Raw genomic sequence first — 19,667 nt, forward strand, 5'->3', positions numbered from 1 at the left:
AAGGAGACAGAGCCGTGGGCACCCTTGGCTATAGACATGCGGGTGGTGAGTGAGCTAGAAGATGGGAGTGAGCATCAAATGCTGCTAGTAGGCGAGTAAGAAAAGGATGGAGAAGTGACCATTCGGCAGAACATTCGGCAGCAAGGTGGGTAGAAAGTGCCCAGGACAGCCTTGTTCAACGAAACAATTAGTGTGTAATTAAATTTCAACTTCTCTCCACCATCTTGTTTTTATTTTTTGGTTTGGATGGCAGAAAACCTCACCCAAATAAATAAGTGCCTTAGCCAGCCTCAAAGGTCCTGAGAGTTCTACTTTGAGAAACACTACCCTAAGTCACTCCTGCTTTTAATTTACCTGAGACAAATTCAGGCCCTCATGAGACTGGGCCCACTCTCCTTAAAATGACATGGCCTCTGAACTGGAAAAATGTATGCGTCGTCTCTTTAAAATATAAAGCAGTAACTAATAAACATGCAGCGCTATGCTGTCTGTGAAGAAGAAAGAAGAGGGGACCAGCATTTTGAAGGACTTACGATGTTCTCGGCACATCGCCTTCACATATGTTAGTCCTCATTACATACATCTGTGGTATATATTAAATGTCAAAACCTGAGTACCCCCTACTATGGCGGTAGTTATTTGGGTTTCTTGGCCAGTTCCATATCTAAGTTGTAATGAATAAATGGCGCCCAGCAAGTCCCCATTTTATTATTATTTTTTTTACAAATGCCAACTAAATATATTCTTAACTTTCCTGATAAGTTTTTTATGGTGATACTGACCAAGTTTTATTCTTCTTAGTGATGGTCATATTCAGAAACTTCTTTAGCACTTCACAGTTTATGAAGCACTCTATTATACAAAAAACACTGGAGCCTAAAAATACCTGTGCTGTAATAATGTTGGTTACATTATCTTGATGGTTTTCAAAAGAAAGTACCCATTATTCCTTCTTCTCCCTTTATATCCTGTTATGTTGCATTGTATCCTTTCTGAGCTGCACATGATATGCTGAACTGTTCCTATGTTTATATAAATGTTGAGAAATTAGACCCTTTATAGTTGGAAGTTAAAAAATGGCTTCCCATACACCTGAACTGTTTATTGGATACAGGCTGAATTGTCATAATTCTGGAGAGAGGGCAGTGGGGTGATAGGTGCGGGTGTAGGAAGACAGGGAGGGATATTCCTGGAGAAGTAGAAGCTCAAGTCTGATTGTAACAGATTGCAGTGGTCACAGCAAAGTGTACAGATGTGGCGATAGGTTCTTGCCTGTCTATGAAACCAAAACTCAAACTAAAGCAATTTTAGAAAGTTCAGAGAATTTTTATTATAATTATAATTCTGTTCTTTTGGAGAGTGCTTTGGTCTTAAATGTGTTTGCGGCCTGATGGTGAAGAACTCTTGCAGATAGTTTGGTCAGAGTTTGAGCTGGTAAACATTTTAGCTTGCATGTAGAATTTCCGTTTTTTCTCCCCACATTATAGGAGGATGCAGGTCAGCACTTTGAGTAGTCCTCCTGTGTCTTGCTTTCCACAGTTACCACATGGTTTTTCTTGTCTATGATTTTCTCTGAAATATATTCAGCCTGGCATAATTACAGCCAACTCTTGAGCAACATGGTGGTTCCAGGCACCACATTTAACTTGACTCCCCCAAAAGTTAATGACAGTCATCCCTTGGTATCTGTGGGGGATCGGTTCTAGGACCGCCCTCCACCCAAAGGAGATGAAAATTCTCAGGTGACCAAGTGTCTTATGTAAAATGTTATTGAACAATGAGTGCCGACTCTCCCCATCTCCAGTTTGTTCATTCCACAGATATGAGGCCCAGGGATCCAGAGGGTCGACTGTATTTAGTGAAAAAAATCCATGTCAAATCCATGTTGTTCAAGGGTCAGTTGTACTTTGTTGTATTCAGCCTTGCATTATATTCAGTTCAGTGTTGAGGAATGGATATGTAAAAAATATATTATCTTGCCAAGCATAGTATAAGCGTTTTAATGGTTGGTTGGTGCCTGATTTACTTTTGTTGCCTCTCAGAGCTTAGCTCAGTGCCTTGTTACGTAGTAGGAACTCAATAAACATTTATGGAATAGACTTGAATAGTACTGGTAACTGTTGTGTTGGCTGTGTTATTCAGTGATAAGTATAAAAATAAAATGTATAATAGCAATTAAAGATATGATTTTGCTGAGTTTTTCTGTTCCCTTATTTGATATGTACTGGTTTTGGACACTATTTTTATATTTATCCACTTACTGGTGTATCTTAACAAAACTTATGGATGGTAAGTTGCCTTATGTTTTTAATTCAATTTTTTATAAGAGAATTGACTGGTATTCTTGGGCAAAGTGTGACTATTACAGACTCTTAATACTTTCAAATTACCTGAAAAACACTATATTTGGTGACTTTAGATATATTTATTTGTATCTCTTGATTTTAGCAGTGAGCTAAATATCCTGGAAATTCCATGATGAGAATAGAAACCCCATGACAAAATGCGCTTAAACATTTTCAAAAGCCAGGATTACTCTTTACTTAACAAAAACCAGCTTTTAGGTTTTAAATTACAATCAATTTTCTAAAATCTCTTTAGTGTGAGGTTTGGTTTACACTGACAGGCCAGAACCTGTCTGTCTCCACTTCTCTACATTTTGCGGTGACCACTGCAGTCATCACAGTCAGGCTTGATCTTCTGTCTCTCCAGTAACGTCCCCTGTGTTTCTGCACACAAACCTATCACCCGCCCCACCTGCCCGTCTCCAGCATTATAGCAATGAGGCCAGCAGCAATAAACAATTCAGGTGTATGGGAAGCCATTTTATTTCCAACTATACAGGGTCAAATTTCTGTGTGTACATTGACATTTGAATAGAAATTTTCTGAAGTCTTGTTTTTTGTACATGATAGTACAGGGAAACTCAAACATGAGTGGTTTCTCCAGAAAGATTCCGAAGGGGACACACCTTCACTTATCAACTGGCCTTCCAGGTACAGCCCAGGTTGAAACGCTTGGCTTCTGTTTCCTGAGTGCGCCCGCTCGCCTGCCGCCTGCCGGCCTCCACCCCGCCCCCGCGCGGGGCTGCTCTCCGACAGCAGTGCATTCCGAAAGCCTGTGTTCACAAAGCGCCTGGGGAGTTACCGCCTGATCCTTTGCTTTTCTCCTTCAGTTGTCCTAATCCCTCTAACAGCATTTCCTTTGCTCTTCTTTTTGAAAAATCTTTTGACGACACCTCTTGTTCTTTCTCCTCGCTCTGCCAACTCACACGCGGCCAGCCTACCTGGCACCTCTGGGTGTCTCTCTCTCCTGAGGCCAACTAACCAGCTGGTGTCCTGCCTTGTCAACACCCCCTTGCCCAGGCACTGCAGCCTCCTTCTTTTCATGTCTCCTCTTCTCTAAACCGATAGTTAATTTTCAACAGTTACTTTGAGGGCCCGTGGTTTTAAAAACAGACAAAAACCTCTATCATGTCATTTTTCAGGTTGGGGGCAGGGACAGGCGGAAGGAGTAAGAATGAATAAGTCTCTGGGAGGACAAAGCACCCATATATTGAGTTTCTAACAGTCACTTTGTTCTCAGCTAAGGACAACGTTCAGATTGTCTGATTAGAAGGACACATTCCACAGGAGAACTTGAACCACATTTTAGTCTCCTTTTGATTAACAAAGCTTATGAATATGAAAACGTCCAACACTGGCTAGTCTGAGAAAAATAACAACTCAGAAATTTTTTTGCCCCCTAAATTTTCATAGTAACTGTGTCTTTGTTTGGCGTTAATAAAGTAGACATAGATATCTTGCCTCTTATGTTGAAAACTATGTAGGCGTTTATATCACATTTGGTAAGGTGTGTTGGTCATTTTAAGAAAATAGTCTCTTCCAGAAAGGATGTATCAGAAATAATTATTCTTCTGACTAATCTTAAGTACATGAAGGTTTTATATTCCCCAAGAAATCACTTTTTCCACTCTAAATGCATTCTTCATTTTTTAAGAAATTAGCCCCAGTTAATAATCTTTCCTAAATAGTTTCAATGGTTTCTCCTTTCTGGCTAAGTGGTATTTCAAAAAGTAAAAATAAGAGCTAGCTAGGACTATTGAAGCCATGTGCTTTGCAAACATCAGGTTACATTTTGTCACTTCTGTTTCCATTTAAAAGATAAAGTGACTGAGGCCCACCTGGTGAGTTGCCTGAGACCACACAGCTAGAAGCAGCTGAGCCTGCCTTTGAGCGGAGATCTCGGAGAGCCCCTCAGCCAGAGCTCTTGGCTCCTTTGCTTCTGCAGCCATAGAAAAGTAGAAAAGTAGTTTTTATTTTTTATGTTTTTTTAAAGATTTTATTTATTTATTTTTAGAGGGAGGGGAAGGGAGGGAGAAAGAAAAGGAGAGAACCATCAATGTGTGGTTGCCTCTTGCACGCCCCCCACTGAGGATGCGCCTGCAACCCACTTACGTGCCCTGACTGGGAATCGAACCAGCGACCCTTCGGTTTACAGGCCAGCACTCAATCCACTGAGCCATACCTTTTAAAATGGATTTCAGTTTTGTTTTCAGATATTTAAATAGCCCCAGAAACAACCAGAGCAATCTCTTTTTACATTACTTTTGAACTAACGGCCTAATAGGAGTTGCTAGTCCAGAGGAGAGAAAATGTCCAGTTTATTAATTCTTTCAACAAATATCTTTTTTCTAACATTCTTCTGGGTGCTACAGTTATTAGTAGTAATGATGTCCAAAGGGATAACATGTCCTTTGAATGAATGAATGCAGCCTGGATCGCATGAGAAAGCTTGTGAATGTTTAGTTGTATGCCTGAAAGAGGTGATTATTTGCTTGATCTCAATAAAAAAGTAATCATGAATGCTCTAACATTTCCAAGAGAAGATGAAATTGCATTTGGTCCATAGGGGTAGGCATGCCGGAAACTACCCCACAGTCATTTGCTGGGCTGTGCATGCGGAAGGCTGGCCATCCACAGCTCCAGCCTCAGTGTGCCTAGTGCATACTGCTGGTGTTTAATAAGGGGTTTTTCTGTGGCTTCTGTGTATTCATTTAGTCAAAAGGCACCCGTTCTCTCCCAGGACAGCATCTGACCCCTCAGCTTTACAGAGGTAGGGTTAGTTTTTCACCACCCCAGCATATAAACACACATTTGGAAACTCAACTCAAAATCATTCGTCTTGCAAACAGCGGGTTTCTGACATTAACCGCCCCAGATGCTTTCTCACCCGTTGTTCTCTCTTCGGGTTTACTTTCATTCACTGGTCACCCATGATGCACGCATGCTTCCTTCCCATTGAGCGGTTACTACACTTTGCAACTTAAACCCTTTTTCTTTCTTAAAGAATTAAAGTTAGAGAAAAAATGGTGAAAGAGGAGAGTGCTCGCAGCAGCCCAGAACTTGCCTCAGAGTCCTTAACTCAGAGGAGACATCAGCCAGTGCCGGTGCATTACCTGTCCTTTCAGTCAGAAAACTCGGCCTTTGATAGGGTCACAGCCAAAGCAGCCGGCTCTGCCCGACAGCCGATCCGGGGCTATGTCCAACCAGCAGATCCTGTGCACACAGCAATGCTGGTGACTTCAGAAACCCCAGAAAGTGTGTCCGAGTGCAGCTGGGTGGAATCAGCCACCCAGAACGCCATGAAGCCTCCCACCCTGAAGGTTCTCGAAAGTGAGAGAAGAGATACCCCCATCCTCCATATCTGTGAATCACAAGCAGAAGAAGAGGTGCCCCTGACAGAAGCTCTCGAGAAAAGCAGGAAAGCACTCCTGGCTTTGGAGGACAGTGGGCTTGAGGGAAGTCATGACGACCCCTCTGGAAAGGAGGAGTTTGGCATGTCCACTCTTGGCACTATCACCTTGGAACACCAGGAGGAGCCAGAAAGTCCATCACACCCACCTCAAGCCCAGCACCAGTTCACTGAGAGGACAGGCAGGAGCGAAATGGTTGTGCATGTTCAGAGAGAGCCTGTGTCCCAAGATGCCAGATTGACAGATCACAAAAAAGAAGCATCAAGGAGGAAGCTCAAGGTCCTCACCCGCTCCCTGTCTGACTACACGGGCCCCCCTCAGCTCCAGGCCCTGAGGGGTCAGGAACAGTCTGAGCGGCAGAGTTCCAGAGCTGAGGGGCCCCACGCGGAGGCGAGCGTGCTGGACACCAAGGTCTCTGTCGCCCAGCTCCGAAATGCATTTCTGCAGTCTGCCAGTGCCAGCAAGAAACCTGAACTGTAGGTGATGTTTCGAACGTCCTCCCGATGTGTCACTTGCACGTCCTTGGCAGAATTATTCACTTCTCGACTTGTGTTGTGTCCCGCATTGAGTCCTATTTAAGCTTAGCTCACAAGTGTGCAGGGCAGACCATATAGGACATGGCTCCAAAACTACCACTCTGCTTCGCCTACTAATGGGGAGCTGGAGGATGGGTCTCGGGAATGCTCCACCTCCTTTACATGCATGGGACAGGCATGCAGCGGGATTATGCGGTGTCTGTGCCTTGACTCACTGAGATGCATAAACCTTTGCTTTATTCTCTCTCTGTCTCCCCCATCCTCTGCTGTATCCTCTCTCCCGATGATTCTAAAAGCCAATCGCGGCTTGAGAGGTCAACCAAAGGAGTTGGCTTGCCTACCAGTGTGGAACGGGAGAGAGGGTCCCGGAAACCACGACGCTATTTTTCTCCTGGTGAAAATAGAAAAGCTTCTGAGAGATTTAGAACTCAACCTATAACCTCAGCAGAACGAAAGGAGTCGGATAGGTAGGCATGTGTATGTCTAGGACCTTAAGAGAACTCGTAGGATTTTGACCACAGTGATGGTCCTGATGTTGTTTAAAGGGGGTGTGGTGATTCCATAACTCTTCATCTGATCAATAAGGGACATTTATTTGGCTTATGTAAGTGTATTTTTTAAAAATGTTGTCCATGACAACAGTATCCCAAAATGCTGTTTTAGATTGTACTCAGACGGTAAGAAGTAAGAAACATTCTTCTTTATTTAGTGTTCTTAATTTTTTATGCCCTTGTTAAATTAGAATCCAAATTGACTACCCACCACATCTTACAGTGAAAATAACTTAGGGATGTTTATTTTATAAATATCATCCTACTTGCTGTATTTGAGTTTTCTATCACTTGATTACCACCGAGAAATGATATGGTTGGTTTAAAAAAATTACCATCAGTCATGTTCAGTAAGTCCCACTTGATTCTGGTTTGTCCCCAGGAGGTGCGCACTGGGCTGGGCTGTGTGCACACGCAGGCTGTGGTGTCTGTTAGCTGCACATGTATATTCACAACTAGAATCACTATCAGAATCATATTCTTTAAGAAAGTTTAATTACATTTTTATTTTTACCTTTAAAGTGATGTTATATATGGATCCTCTCCTGCCATCAGCTAATCTTTTGTTGTTGTTATTTTTTAATGCCTTTCCTAGGTCTACTTCAAATGCAGAAATGCCAACGGCTGAGGGCAAGTATCTGTTTTCCTTCCACTTCATCATCTTGTCCAGATTAGGTTTAAATAAGATTTTTACTTTTTGAGAATCAGATTATTGTGCATATGTATTTCTTACTTTTCTGAAGTTTTTCTTTGTGTGAGTATAATAAAACCTGGTTAGGATTTTCAGGTGACCTTTCCCTTATTTTTTGAGAGTTGGAGAATTGCTGAGTGAGCAATAATAAAACAACTGACTTGATCCAAAGAAGCAGGTATTTCTTGTTACTGGTGCTTTTGAACAATAAAGAGCAGATATTTCTTCCCAAAGAATCTATTATAAAATCACAATCTGTCACATAGCACAGTAGAAAATTACTGTCCAGACAGCATTTGTTTGGTTCATTGCAATGCAAATGAGCACCTTTTCACTGAGCAGAAGAATAGGCTCCCTGCAAGAGGGAAATACTGCCCACGGTAATTTTTAGTACATCTGTTCTTATATTCACAGGATTTCCAGGTCAGCCTTGGGACACTTTTTAGAGTCTTTACCTACATTTTCTAATGATGTCCAGTTTTTATTTTGTGGCTTTTTACAGATGAAGAAAAGGTAGATGAACGAGCCAAGCTGAGTGTTGCTGCCAAGAGGCTGCTTTTCAGGGTAAGAGATGTGCTGATGTGTTTGAGTAGGAACTGTCACCCTGCTGAGGGAGGTGTCCGTGGCCCCTGCCCATGCTCTGTGCTGGGCCCACTGAGGCCCACCCGGCCCTGGCCCACCTGCGGTCCTCTTCAGATCCTTGGCTGCTGTGGCCACCAGCTGACACAGAATGAGTGTCTGCTTCTGATGGATGATTTGAAGCTCCCTGGGTGTTCCCCCCGGAGTCCAGGAGGGGAACAGAGTAGAGACATTTTGCTGTCCCAATTTCCTTTCTTCACATTCATGAGGATTCCACAATGTTTCTGATCTCAGGAAATGGAAAAGTCGTTTGATGAGAAAAATGTTCCAAAGCGACGTTCGAGAAACGCGGCTGTGGAGCAAAGACTACGGCGTCTGCAGGACAGATCCCACACCCAGCCCGTGACCCCCGAGGAGGTGGTCATTGCAGCCACGTGAGTCTCCCTTCTGCGCTCCGGGCTGTGGCTGTGATGTCTGCTTTTTACAAAGAAATGTGAAGATTTTTAAGTAAAACAACATGATTGGGAGATGGTTTAGTTAGAAGCCATAGAAGAGTTGGTGTTCACAGATTTTTCTTGCTGGAGTCTCTCTGAACTTCATCATAGGAAGTGTTATCTATTATTTCTATTAGAAAAACATGAAGAGGAATTTTATTTAACTTTCTGTCTCTGCATTTTCTTATCTTTTTTACAATGGAAAATTTATAACGTGAAAGTAGATGGATTAATGTGATGAACCCCATGCACTTATCACCCAGTTTCAACAACCATGAGCTCCTGTACCTGGATCTCCACCTCCTTCCCCTTTCCTCTTACATTATTTTCAGGCAAACCCCAGATATTACTTTTTCTGCCATAAATGTTTTAGTATATATCTAAAAAAAGGAAGGGTTTTATTTTGTATATAAATAATCAAAAAATTTTAAAACCTAATTGGAAGTTTGATAACTTTTCAAACTCTAGGAAGTAATTTTTGAGCAGTATGTTCTAATATGTTCAGAATGGATTTCCCAAAATCATTCATTCAGAGATAGTTACTTCTATAAAGTGGAAACTTTTATTAGGTTTTTTTTTTAAGATGTTTATTTATTTATTTTTTAGAGAGAGGGGAAGGGAGGGTGAAAGAGAAGGAGAGAAACATCAGTGTGAGAGAGAAACATTGATTGGTTGCCTCTCTTACGCACCCTGACCAGGAACCAAACCCACAACCCAGGCATATGCCCTGACCAGGATTTGAACCTGTGACCCTTTGCTTTGCAAGATGATGCCCAACCAACTGAGCCATATCAGTCTGGGCATTTTTTTAAAAAATTGTTTTGGGGTTTCCCCTGGACACACACACACACACACACACACACACACACACACACCCACTCACTTTCTGAGAAAATGATGTGAATCTCACTTGATATATCCCCAGAGGCCCCAATGTCACAGCCCACACCTGTGAATCTGCTAGTTGATCAGCTGCCTTCACTTCCTTCCTAAGCTATTTTTCTACATTTTCATATATTTTTGGATAAATACATCCTCTACCCATTAGGAACTCTGAGCAAATCAGTTTATTTTAATTAAAATTTTAATTCTTTAAATATTGGAGTGGCTGTTGTAAAACACAAAGCAGCTACCCATGGGAACAAAAAGGGAAATACAAGTAAAAATTATCACCTTGTAAGGCTCTCTGAGTCTACTTTGATGAGCCTAGAGATTATGTGAAGACATTGATTCTTTAAAAAAAAAAAGATTGAGAAAAACATTCTAAAAATGGGCATAATCTATTGCTATCCTTGTGGTTGACATTAGCTTTCTTTAAATTACTTCTTTAAACCAGGATATTTCTTCTGAAGAGAGTCTATTCTTATTCTATTTACCTTGACTAGCCTCCGTCTGTTATTTCCTAAGTTTGTTCTTGCTTTTCAAGGTCTCTTGTGATTTTTCCAAAGGAATGAGCAAATAATTTTGTTAAAAGATTTGATTTCATGTTTCTGAATGGAAAACTATGCTTTCCTTAATGCTTCTTTTCTTCTCTCTCCTCATGAATGTTCCTTCTTTGGCAATTGCTTTAAAGTGAACCTCTCCCTGCTTCGTGCTCTGTGGCCACCCACCCTGTAATGACAAGACTTCCTAGTCCCACTGTAGCTAAGAGCACTGTGCAGCCTGCCAGGTACTGGACAGCGATAGCGGCATGTGGCCCGAGGGCAAAGGTGCTAGACTGCAGACGGATCTGGAAATCTTGAATGTCTTTCATTTGTTTGACAATAAGTCTGTGGAATGTCTTGTTCTGGGAATGTGTGCCATTTTCTCCTGTCATAGTGCAAGACACTGATGACTTCCTGTAGGCCTGCATGAGAAAACACTCATCCATCTGCTTCCGTGGCGTGTTGGTACTAGAATCACACTAACTCACTTATCCATGTGTTTTGTTTCTGTTCTTCATAAACATAGCCATCCTTAAAAAATGTCATTCTTCAATCTAAAACACTAGGACCTGATAAGGATTAATAGAAAAATGGAAGAAAGTGTGAATGTTGAATTTCTGATAATACCCAGATGTTTTTAAACATGCATAGACACAGATAGGTGTTAAAAACAACCCTACCTGTTTGTAATGCATAGACGATGCCATTATATTTGGGGGTTAGGATGTGAAGAATTTATAGTGTCTGAAAAGCATTTCATTATCATGTTTTTAAATTATGTCCTTAAGGCAAAAACAGCCTCTCTATTTTACTATTATGCACAAAAACGAAAAGGCTAAAAATAAGACTAAAAGAAGTAAAATGACAGCACAGAAATAAAGTTGTCGCAACCCAGATGCCAGGACCTCCCTGGGGAGGGAGGTTGAAGTTACCCTCCTGGGTCACCTGCTGACTTCAGGAAAGATACCAAGACAGGGTGGTGCCCTGCAGTCATCTCGCTTCTACCCTGGAACGCTGATGCCACCCTTATGTCCGGCACAGCATGTGAAGTGGTGATGAATTAGAGTCAAGACAGAATAAACTGCTTACTGGATTTGAGAATCAGACGTGCCAGTGGCCGAAGGGGCCTTGTCTTCAACCTTTGAGGATTCTGGGTGGCTGTGTTGCTGGAAGCCTTCTCTGCCGGGGAGCCAGCGGGGCTTACCAGTGTCTAAAGTTTCCTTCTCTTTTCGAGTTACTGATTTAAACACCTTTAAAAAAATCTGATAGAAATCGATGAGAGAACATGCTAGAGTGAAGGAGTGAAACAATCTTTAAAATTAAACCATTTGTGTTTAGCAAGTAAAAATCAAAACCCTAGGCTGAGGATAATGTTGTTGACAGCATGTTTACCTAACTATTTGCTAATTATTTAAAATGAAAAGGCCGCCTTCTGAATCACATGTTTAGGTAATGTCTAAGTATGCCATAGGTGATGCCTAAGATTCCCTTTAGCCTTGTATTATTATTGATACTAATAATACAACTTTTCTCTCTAAAGTAAGTTACGTCCAAGTTGACTTCAATTTCTCAAGTAGGGAATTCAATTTACAGAGATAATTCCGAGCTAAAAATTCAGTCTCTGTGAGATTGGCAAGGCTAGTGTCCCCAGGCTACTCTGCTTTTCACTGTCTTCTTTAATAGCTAAGCACCTGTCTGTACCTGTCTTCAATGTGCAGAGGCAAAAATAAAGCCCTTGTCCAAACTGACACTTGGAAGAAAGCTAACATGCAAAATTAGTGGTGGGTTTGTGCTTGTTTTTATCTGTGCTACTGACTTTTCCTCCCTTTCAGATTACAGGCATCTGCTCACCAAAAGGCTTTAGCCAGAGACCAGGCAAATGAGGGCAAAGATTCTGCTGAACAAGGTGAACCTGATTCCTCCACTCTAAGCTTGGCAGAGAAGTTGGCCTTGTTTAACAAATTGTCCCAGCCAGTCTCAAAAGCTATTTCTACCCGAAACAGAATAGACACGAGACAGAGGAGAATGAATGCTCGCTATCAAACTCAGCCAGTCACACTTGGAGAGGTGGAACAGGTGGGTACGCTGTCTTCAAATTCCAGTTTTCTGGTACATTCTTAAACTTGAGGGGCTCTGGGTTATCTCAGGTTAATGATATACTGAGGGTGATCTACCTGTACACTGTGTTACCTGTAGATGACTTGGTAATGACTCTATTCCTAAGAATGCCAAGTTTGCTTTTCTTTCCCTGTTTTTATAATTTGCTTGCTGAAATCATCTGGGGTGCATCTGCTTTAGAGAGAAAAATAGGACACACAATTTGCTTTTTCACCCAGATGATTTCATTAATGAGATGCATTGTATAACTCTGTCTAGGATGAGTTTCCCACAAGACAGGCAGTAAAACTGCACCAAAGGTAGTATTTCAGTGTAGGTCAATCCATACACTGGGGCTTATGTAGACAGTATTTTTAAATCCGTTCTTTCGTTTTTCACTGTGTCCTCGCAGGTGCAAAGTGGAAAGCTCATTCCTTTCTCACCCACGGTTAACACATCTGTGTCCACCAAGGCATCGACGGTCACTCCAATGTACGCAGGGGATCTTCGGACAAAGCCACCCATGGATGACAACACAAGTGCCACTGACTATAAGTTTCCTTCTTCGTTAGAAAACTCAGATGTTCCAGTTAGAAGCATTCTGAAGTCCCAAGCCTGGCAGCCCTCAGGAGAGGGCAGTGGGAACAAAGGCATGTTGAGAGAGTTTGGAGAGACAGAGAGTAAGAGAGTCTTGACAGGTAGAGACAGTGGTGTTAAAAAGCACGAGTCCTTTGAGGAGGCAGAGCCATCCTACCCCATTCTCAACCGAGTCCGGGAAGGAGACAGCCAGAAAGAACCTAAATATGCTGTCCTGAGAAAGGGGAGCCTGGAGCCGGCTAATGCTCCTGTCGCTTACCTTGGTGATGAGGAATTTCCCGCTGCTAAAAGCATTGCACAGGGGAACCCAGACTTGAAGGACAGGCAGCCCTTTGAAGAGAAGGTGGACGTGGAGAATGTCACAAAGAGGAAGTTTTCGCTGAGAGGTAAGGTGCTGCTGCTCCTGAAGTTTTAGAAACCAAGTGGGTTTTCAGTTTCTGCTTGATTGTTTGCGATTGTTTCTAATTAAGTTACTGGATTTAATGAAATTGTGAAGACAGTTTATGTCTAGCACTGATTAAAGTTTTAGTGTGAATCCTATTCTCCCCCAGACTTCTCCTCCTCTTGAATTTGATATATTCAGTGGATTATTAACTTCTCAACAATAAAAATACCTGAAGCTCTTTCACACATTTTGATAAGGGTGTTTGATGACTTTGGTCACATTAAGGCACATAACAGCCTTGTGAACTGCTGGCTGTGTTGGCCCCTTCCATGACCCAAATGTCCAGGCTGGGTATGTGCAGGGAAGCAGGATTTGAACCCAGATCTCTGGCCTTCCAGGCCCTCCTTCTACATTCTTCTTATGCACATTAGCAAGCTATACGCATGGGTCTTTCTTTCTCATTCTACATTTTCATAGAATGACAGTATGTAAGTTATAAAAGTAGTTTTGGTTTGTGCGTGTGACACGTTTAAAAGTAATGTTTAGAGGAGTAGAAACATTGTGTAGTATACAGTTAAAGCTAACTTCCTGTGTCTTGCACACAGGAAAAGACCAATTGCCACCAAATGATTTGCTGTGTGGAGCAGCCCGCTGGGAAATTTGGTTTTCTCACAGAATATAACGTGCCACGATTTGCATAAATCCCAGTGGGTTGGGTAACCGACCATGTGCCCACAGATTGAACTCAAGGGCAGGACTGTTGGGGGGTGAATAGCTGGGAGAACGCTTGCCCGGAGCACTTAGTGCTGACGTTGCTCTTTTCCTCCCCAGCGGCCGAGTTCGGAGAGCCCACTTCTGAGCAGACCGGCACAGCTGCTGGGAAAACTGTTGCTCCAGCTGCAGCCCCAGTGTCCTGGAAGCAGCAGGAGCCTTCAGCGCAACCACAGGAGAAGCTCTATAGGAATCCATGTGCGATGTTTGCTGCTGGAGAGATCAAAACGCCAGTGGTGGAGGGCATCCTTGATTCACCCAGCAAAACCATGTCAATTAAAGAAAGGTAATCGGATTTAATGACTGCAAAGTAATTCTATTAGGGAGGAACTACAATTTGCTTTTAAGAAAAGATCTGAGTAATGGGCAAAGAGAGGAAATCACGAGTCCAGCTACAAAGGAGATGTGCTGTTACTCTAGAATTCTTAGGGGACGTCGAGGCATTTGAGAGTGAACCGCAGTGACTGCTCCATCTGGTTGGGTAAGGCTGGATGAGGTCTGGATCCAGACTCGTATGAGGAAACGACAGAAGCAGACATTTGCTTGCTTTATTTGTTTGCAGTTTCATTTTCTTTTTTATATTAAATTCTTCTAGTCTCCAGTGATGTGAACAGAGAGCTTGGCTCTTTCCCTTTCAGATCCACGTGGCATCAAATTAAATGCACTCACTGTTTCTATTTGTATATGTAAAATATGTAGAAGGAATGTCTATGTAGAGGGAATGAAGATACATTCAATATATTCATAGAATATAAACCTTTGAGATTAAAACCTAAGTTTTGTTTATTTTACAGAAAATAAATGACTTTCCTGAACTGCATTTAGAAATTTTATATCAGGTAATAGAAATGAAAGATTATATTTGAGTATCAACACTGTAATATCATTTCATACAAAAGAGTGATGGAGGCACTGGCTGAGTGGCTCAGTTGGTTGGAGCGTTGTCCTGTAAACCAAAAGGCTGCTGGTTTGAATCTCAGTCAGGGCACATACCTAGGCTGCAGGTTTGATCCCCAGTCTGGGTGTATACAGGAGGCAAGCAATCGATGTTTCTCTCTCCTATTGATTTTATTTCTCTCTGTCTCTCTCTAAAATCAATAAACATCTCCTAGGATGAGGATTTAAAAAAAAAAAGTGAATGATGGAGGATTGAGAGGATGTATTTTAATGGGACAAAGAATAGGAGCTAAATGTTTCAGGTCATATTTTCCTTGTTAACCTTCAGCCACCATTGAATTATTGTAACAGTGACAGGAACACAGCATGAAGAAAGGTCTCCTCAAGTTCCCAGTGTGATAAGCAGAACTATTTCTACCATAAGTTCCTTGCGGTTCTGCCCACCTGGACTCTTCCTTAGCACCTTCCACCGCTCAGAAGTTTTCTTGCTCTGTCAGACTCTAGCTACTCTTATTGTTCTAGCCACAAGCCAAGCTTTTGAATGATACTCTTGAAATATCAACAAGATGGAGCCTTTTCCAACTAACAAATTTTTAAGGTTGTTAAATCTTATTTACTTTCTCCTTTATCTTTAAAATTCATGATAAATTAGACCTACTAGACTGAGGATGCATTGATGAAGGCTGACTGGGTCAACTAGGAGAGAGGACTCCTGTCCTGACGGTGGGAAACTGGTGGGTCTGTTCCAGCCCGAAGGCCTCCTCTGCAGAAACCTGCCTCAAAGAAGCCGGATCTCAGAGATCCAGCTATTGATTACCGGTTAGGTGAGAAGAAAGAGATTCCATTTAAGGGAATTAATGATAAATATCACTAATACACAGTTCTGATGTTATATAGATGTTTCATATGTTTGTGGAGAAAAATTCCAATGGAAAAGACTAAGATATGCCCTTCCTTTCACAGGCTCTTAAGACGGACCCGCCCCCATCTTTGGACATAATCTATCTGTTGGGACTTAGGACTTTTTTAAAGTATATTTTATTGATTATGCTATTACACTTGTCCCAATTTTCTCCCTTTGCCCCCCTTCACCCAGTAACCCTCTTCCCTCCAGTAATCTCCCCCCTTAGTTCATGTCCATAGGTTGTGCAAGTAAGTTCTTTGGCTTCTCCATTTCCTATGATATTCTTAACTTCCCTCTGTCTGTTTCGTTCCTACCAATTATGCTTCTTAATCACTGTCCCATTTCCTCATTCTCCCCCTTGCCCCTCCCAGCTGTCAACCCTTCAGATCATCTGTGTATCTATGATTCTGTTCCTGTTCTAGTTGTTTGCTTAGTTGTGGGGTTTTTTTTAGATTCAGTTGTTGATAGTTATGAATTTGCTGCCTTTTTAATGTTCAGGTTTTGATCTTCCCCTTTTTCTTAAATAAGTCCCTTTAACATTTTCTGTAATAATGGTTTGGTGGTGACAAACTCCTTTAGCTTTACCAAGGACCTACAACCTAGACTATTCAGCAAAGCTATCATTTAGAATAGAAGGGCAGATAAAGTGCTTCCCAGACAAGGTAGAGCTAAAGGGACTTAGGACTTTGATGAAGTTTTGTGTCTATCCGTGGTGTAATAATTATTGATTTACTTGCTGATTTTAGTAAATTTTAGTGTATTTGCATCTTTCTGAAAGCAGTTTTAATCCTACTGTAAAATTCTCATTTTGGAAAATGTGAGATGCTATAAAGGTTCAGCCTCTTAACTCAGGCTTTGAGGACGACAGAAGAGTTCAAGGATGGCTGTAAGGCTTCTGGGAACTGCCTGGAAGTGCTCCAAGTCCCCTGTGTGTGCACACGCACCCTCTGGCTGGTAGGAGACAGAACGTCTCTCAGTCTCCAAGAGTGACCCCACACTGCTCAGAACCATGATGGTACTGAGTGCTTGTTAAATATTTAGCTATTCAGTTTAATTGTTAAAATATACAGGCATACTTCAGATTTATTGCAAGTTTGGTTCCAGACCACTGCAATAAAGCAAGTATCACACTAAAGTGAGTGGTAATCTTTTCACTGGTGGAGAGTCTTGCCTTCAATTTGTAAAAAATGGAACATCTGTTAAGCTCAATAAAGCAAAGCACACACACAATGAGGTGTGCCTATACATTTGAAAAAGGATGAGGAGCCCTTTATTTAGCAGCTATGTTTATAATACATTATGTTAATACAAAATATATTGCCAGTGATCCCCACCCTGATATTGATGGTACTTTTATTTGTATTTTGCTAAAATAGCAAAACTATATATCCTTACAATCTATCTGTGATAGCTTTTCCCTAAATTGGGTTTATAATCCCTCCCCTCCTGTTCAGTTGAGATAATGAAGGGTGACCTATTTAAAATAAGAATGCTATTCTTGTATTTATTTGGGTTTTACTTTTCTTTTTTGAGGTGGCATATAAAATAGAACTTTGGAACCTTACTCTAGCTTCCTCTGACTGCCTCATTCTGCCAAAGGGGGCGGGGGGGCTCCAGAGGCCGCGCGTGCGGTCCCACAGCGAGTGAGCAGAGCCGACCTCAGGCAGCACCCCGGCTGCCCCCTCAGCCCACTCCTCTTTACGAACATGTCTGATGCTCAAGGAGAAACATAGATAAAAGTTTGTTTTCTTTTTTCATCTTCTCTGACGTCGGAGGTCAAGTGTCGAGTGTGAACCCTAACGAGTACAAACTTAAACACAACGTGCTTCTTTCACGGGATTAATAAAGTCACTGCTTCATAACAGGGCGTAAGTTGTCCCTGTTTGGGAACTCCTTTGAAAAGCATTGTGAAACAAATAATATGTATGTTCTTTAGGAATAAAACCTTTGATACCTCTTTAAAATTACACTAGGCTTTTAGAAATCGTACTTCCACAATTACTGAGACAGCCAAATCTGAGCTTTTATGTTGGGGAGAAGATAACTAAAAAAGGCGAAGGAGCCACCTTTTCACTGGGAAATTGGTGGACTGTGAGGACTTAGTTGAAGAATATTGCAGAGCTCGTCCCATGCCTCCTGCCAGCTTGCAGAGTCCTGACTCACAGGGGCAGCTGGGGTTCCCCTGTGTTGCCTGCCTGCCCCTCTATCCACCCTTCTGCCCTCCACCCAGCAGAAGCTGCATTCATGCTTCCCCAGCACAGTCCGCATTCCTACCTTAGCCGGGAGATTTCAGCCACTAGAGGGCCTCAGATTTATGTAAGAATTAGGAATGATAAAGGTGCCGTGCCCCTGGGACCCTCCTTTTCTGATCTCTGATTTGCCGTCGTTTAAACAACATGTTAGTTCACTCCTTCAGCCTGCAAACTTGCCAAGGACACTATAAATACGAATCAGTGCCATCCAGCCTTATCTGAAATCTCTGTGGTGCCCACGCTTCTCTGAGATGCAGGGACGTTTTTAAAGAAGGAAGAAGGATGTTGAAGATTAGGGGCCGTGGTTTGCCGGTCCCACATGCACCCCAGCCCTGACTGCTGCGAGCCTGCAGAACTTGTTCTCGTCAGGCCAGGCTGTCAGATCCGTGCCCCGAAACAGCCCCTCAGGCCACTATTCTTTGCTGAAAAAGTGTGGGCTGTGGCAAAAGGGCCGGCCATTTCCCGGGCGGCCTGGCAAGCCCACGTCATGGGGGCCCTGGCCAAGCCACGGGGTCAGCAGGCTAACACGGTGCCACTCACTGGGTTCTCCGCCTCAGACGGAGCAGATGCCCAGGCTCTCCACATCACAGCCCTGCAAATAGCACTTGGACTTGGCGGATGTTAAAAGCGCTGACAGTTGTTTGAATTGCATAGGCAGTAATTTATGTCATGTGTAAGACCAGACGTTAGCTGCTCGGCCCTCTCCTGTGCCCGGCAGTCTGCAGTGAGCCAGGAGGGTCGTGAGACTGCAGGGGCAAGAACGCATTCAGAAAGGGCTTTTGCCCTCCTCTGCGTGTGGAACACCAATTAGGAAATCTAAAGGGAAAGGAATAATACATTAAAATGTCAATGCATGTCATTTTTAAGTTCTCTATCCTTTGTACCATGTAGGCTAGGGCTGAGCCCAAAGTGCCATGTGGGGCTCAGTGGAACCAGTTTCTTCCATCTTCTTTTGGTTACTCTGTCGTTGTTGGAAGTCCCTGAGGATGGCCCTGCCTGCACAGCCAGAAGCAAGATTTCTGGTTCTTGGAATGAGGGAATCTTCGAAGGCCACTTCAGACAGGGCTCGGGAGAACATTGTAACAAAGCCAGAATACTATGCTGTTCTTGAAACCTTAGGGCAAATGTTTCTGGTCAGCCCATGTGCTGAGGTAGTGAAGCAAGCCTGGACTGGAGGCAGGACGTGCCCGGTTGGAACCACATCTCCCTGTCAGCTAAATCTTTGGCCTGTGTGTGCCTCGTTCCTTGTCTGTCAGGTTGAAACTAACAATACTTAGTTTCTTAAAGGTTGCTGTGCAGATCAGCGTAAGTTACACTATAATGTGATTAGAGTCTACAATTTGTTTTTTTCTAAGCCAGTTTTTTATCCCTCAAATCAGCCACCAGCGAAACCAAATAATTCTTTAGATGATGTCATTGCTCCAAATATTTGGGAGCTTCTTTCTGAGAAGGTCCTCAAAAACTGTAGCACATTATGTTTAATAAACCCAACTCATGAGAATGAATTTTTTATTTTTTAAAATTCTCTCAAATCATTTGGAATCCAGTCTGATTGGATTAAAAACTGATCCGCATCCAAGGTGAAGAGACAGCTGGATCTAAGGCACATCTGCACGAAAGGCTGCAGCAAGGTGCCTGTCTGTTGTCACAGGATGATGGGTTGGAAGCACCTCTTCCTTTGGGTGAAGAAGTACTGACACACTTGCTTTTTGAAAGTCTCATTTACAGGTATTT

General features: G+C 42.5%; 1 protein-coding gene across 16 annotated transcripts in view; it reads left to right on the forward strand.

Moving 5' to 3' along the window:
* The window catches only part of SVIL (supervillin), a 215,740-nt gene that overhangs the window by 145,777 nt on the left and 50,296 nt on the right, over nt 1–19,667 (forward strand). For 9 of the 16 annotated variants that reach the window (XM_054592170.1, XM_054592180.1, XM_054592174.1 and 6 more), the window contains 10 exons: nt 2,916–2,996; nt 5,350–6,231; nt 6,588–6,758; nt 7,438–7,472; nt 8,036–8,097; nt 8,407–8,546; nt 10,180–10,275; nt 11,863–12,106; nt 12,540–13,110; nt 13,941–14,166. In XM_054592170.1, the coding sequence (XP_054448145.1) occupies nt 2,916–2,996; nt 5,350–6,231; nt 6,588–6,758; nt 7,438–7,472; nt 8,036–8,097; nt 8,407–8,546; nt 10,180–10,275; nt 11,863–12,106; nt 12,540–13,110; nt 13,941–14,166 (2,508 nt within the window). The remainder of the gene's footprint in view (nt 1–2,915; nt 2,997–5,349; nt 6,232–6,587; nt 6,759–7,437; nt 7,473–8,035; nt 8,098–8,406; nt 8,547–10,179; nt 10,276–11,862; nt 12,107–12,539; nt 13,111–13,940; nt 14,167–19,667) is intronic. The other 7 variants (XM_054592150.1, XM_054592164.1, XM_054592186.1 and 4 more) reach the window with 4 other exon arrangements.

Source organism: Pteronotus mesoamericanus, unplaced genomic scaffold (assembly GCF_021234165.1).
Source record: "Pteronotus mesoamericanus isolate MK-2021 breed Mesoamerican mustached bat unplaced genomic scaffold, CSHL_Meso_final contig_130, whole genome shotgun sequence".
Classification (NCBI taxonomy): domain Eukaryota; kingdom Metazoa; phylum Chordata; class Mammalia; order Chiroptera; family Mormoopidae; genus Pteronotus; species Pteronotus mesoamericanus.